At 70.0% G+C, this 330-nt stretch overlaps 1 protein-coding gene across 1 annotated transcript in view; it reads left to right on the forward strand.

Moving 5' to 3' along the window:
* The first annotated feature begins 59 nt into the window (after nt 1-59).
* Nucleotides 60-330, forward strand: part of Sec11a (SEC11 homolog A (S. cerevisiae)) — an 18,513-nt gene continuing 18,242 nt past the window's right edge. The window contains exon 1 of the mRNA XM_013012110.1: nt 60-260. Coding sequence (XP_012867564.1) covers nt 210-260 — 51 coding nt within the window. The 5' untranslated portion in view covers nt 60-209. The remainder of the gene's footprint in view (nt 261-330) is intronic.

Consider the following 330-nt stretch of genomic DNA (forward strand, 5'->3'; position numbering starts at 1 on the left):
GTAGGTGTAGAAGGTTTTTTTTTTTTTTTGATGGCTTCTGGAGGGTCTTTGCTCTCCACAGCGCAGGGGCGGGACCACGTCGACTTCCGGCCCACCCCGGAAGCGGAAGTGCAGGCGCCGCGGGGTCGTGTCCACCGCGCGCCCGCCGTCCCGCCCGGCGATCCCTACCGCCACGGTCTCCCGCCACTGCCCCGCTCGCCGGTCCCGCCATGCTATCGCTAGACTTTCTGGACGATGTGCGGCGGATGAACAAGAGGCAGGTGGGTTCCCGCGGGTCCCCGGGCCCCGGCTGCCGCTGAGGCCTGCGCGGCCCCGGCGCGGGGCCGCTGG

This window comes from Dipodomys ordii, unplaced genomic scaffold, assembly GCF_000151885.1.
Source record: "Dipodomys ordii isolate 6190 unplaced genomic scaffold, Dord_2.0 Scaffold15, whole genome shotgun sequence".
NCBI lineage: Eukaryota > Metazoa > Chordata > Mammalia > Rodentia > Heteromyidae > Dipodomys > Dipodomys ordii.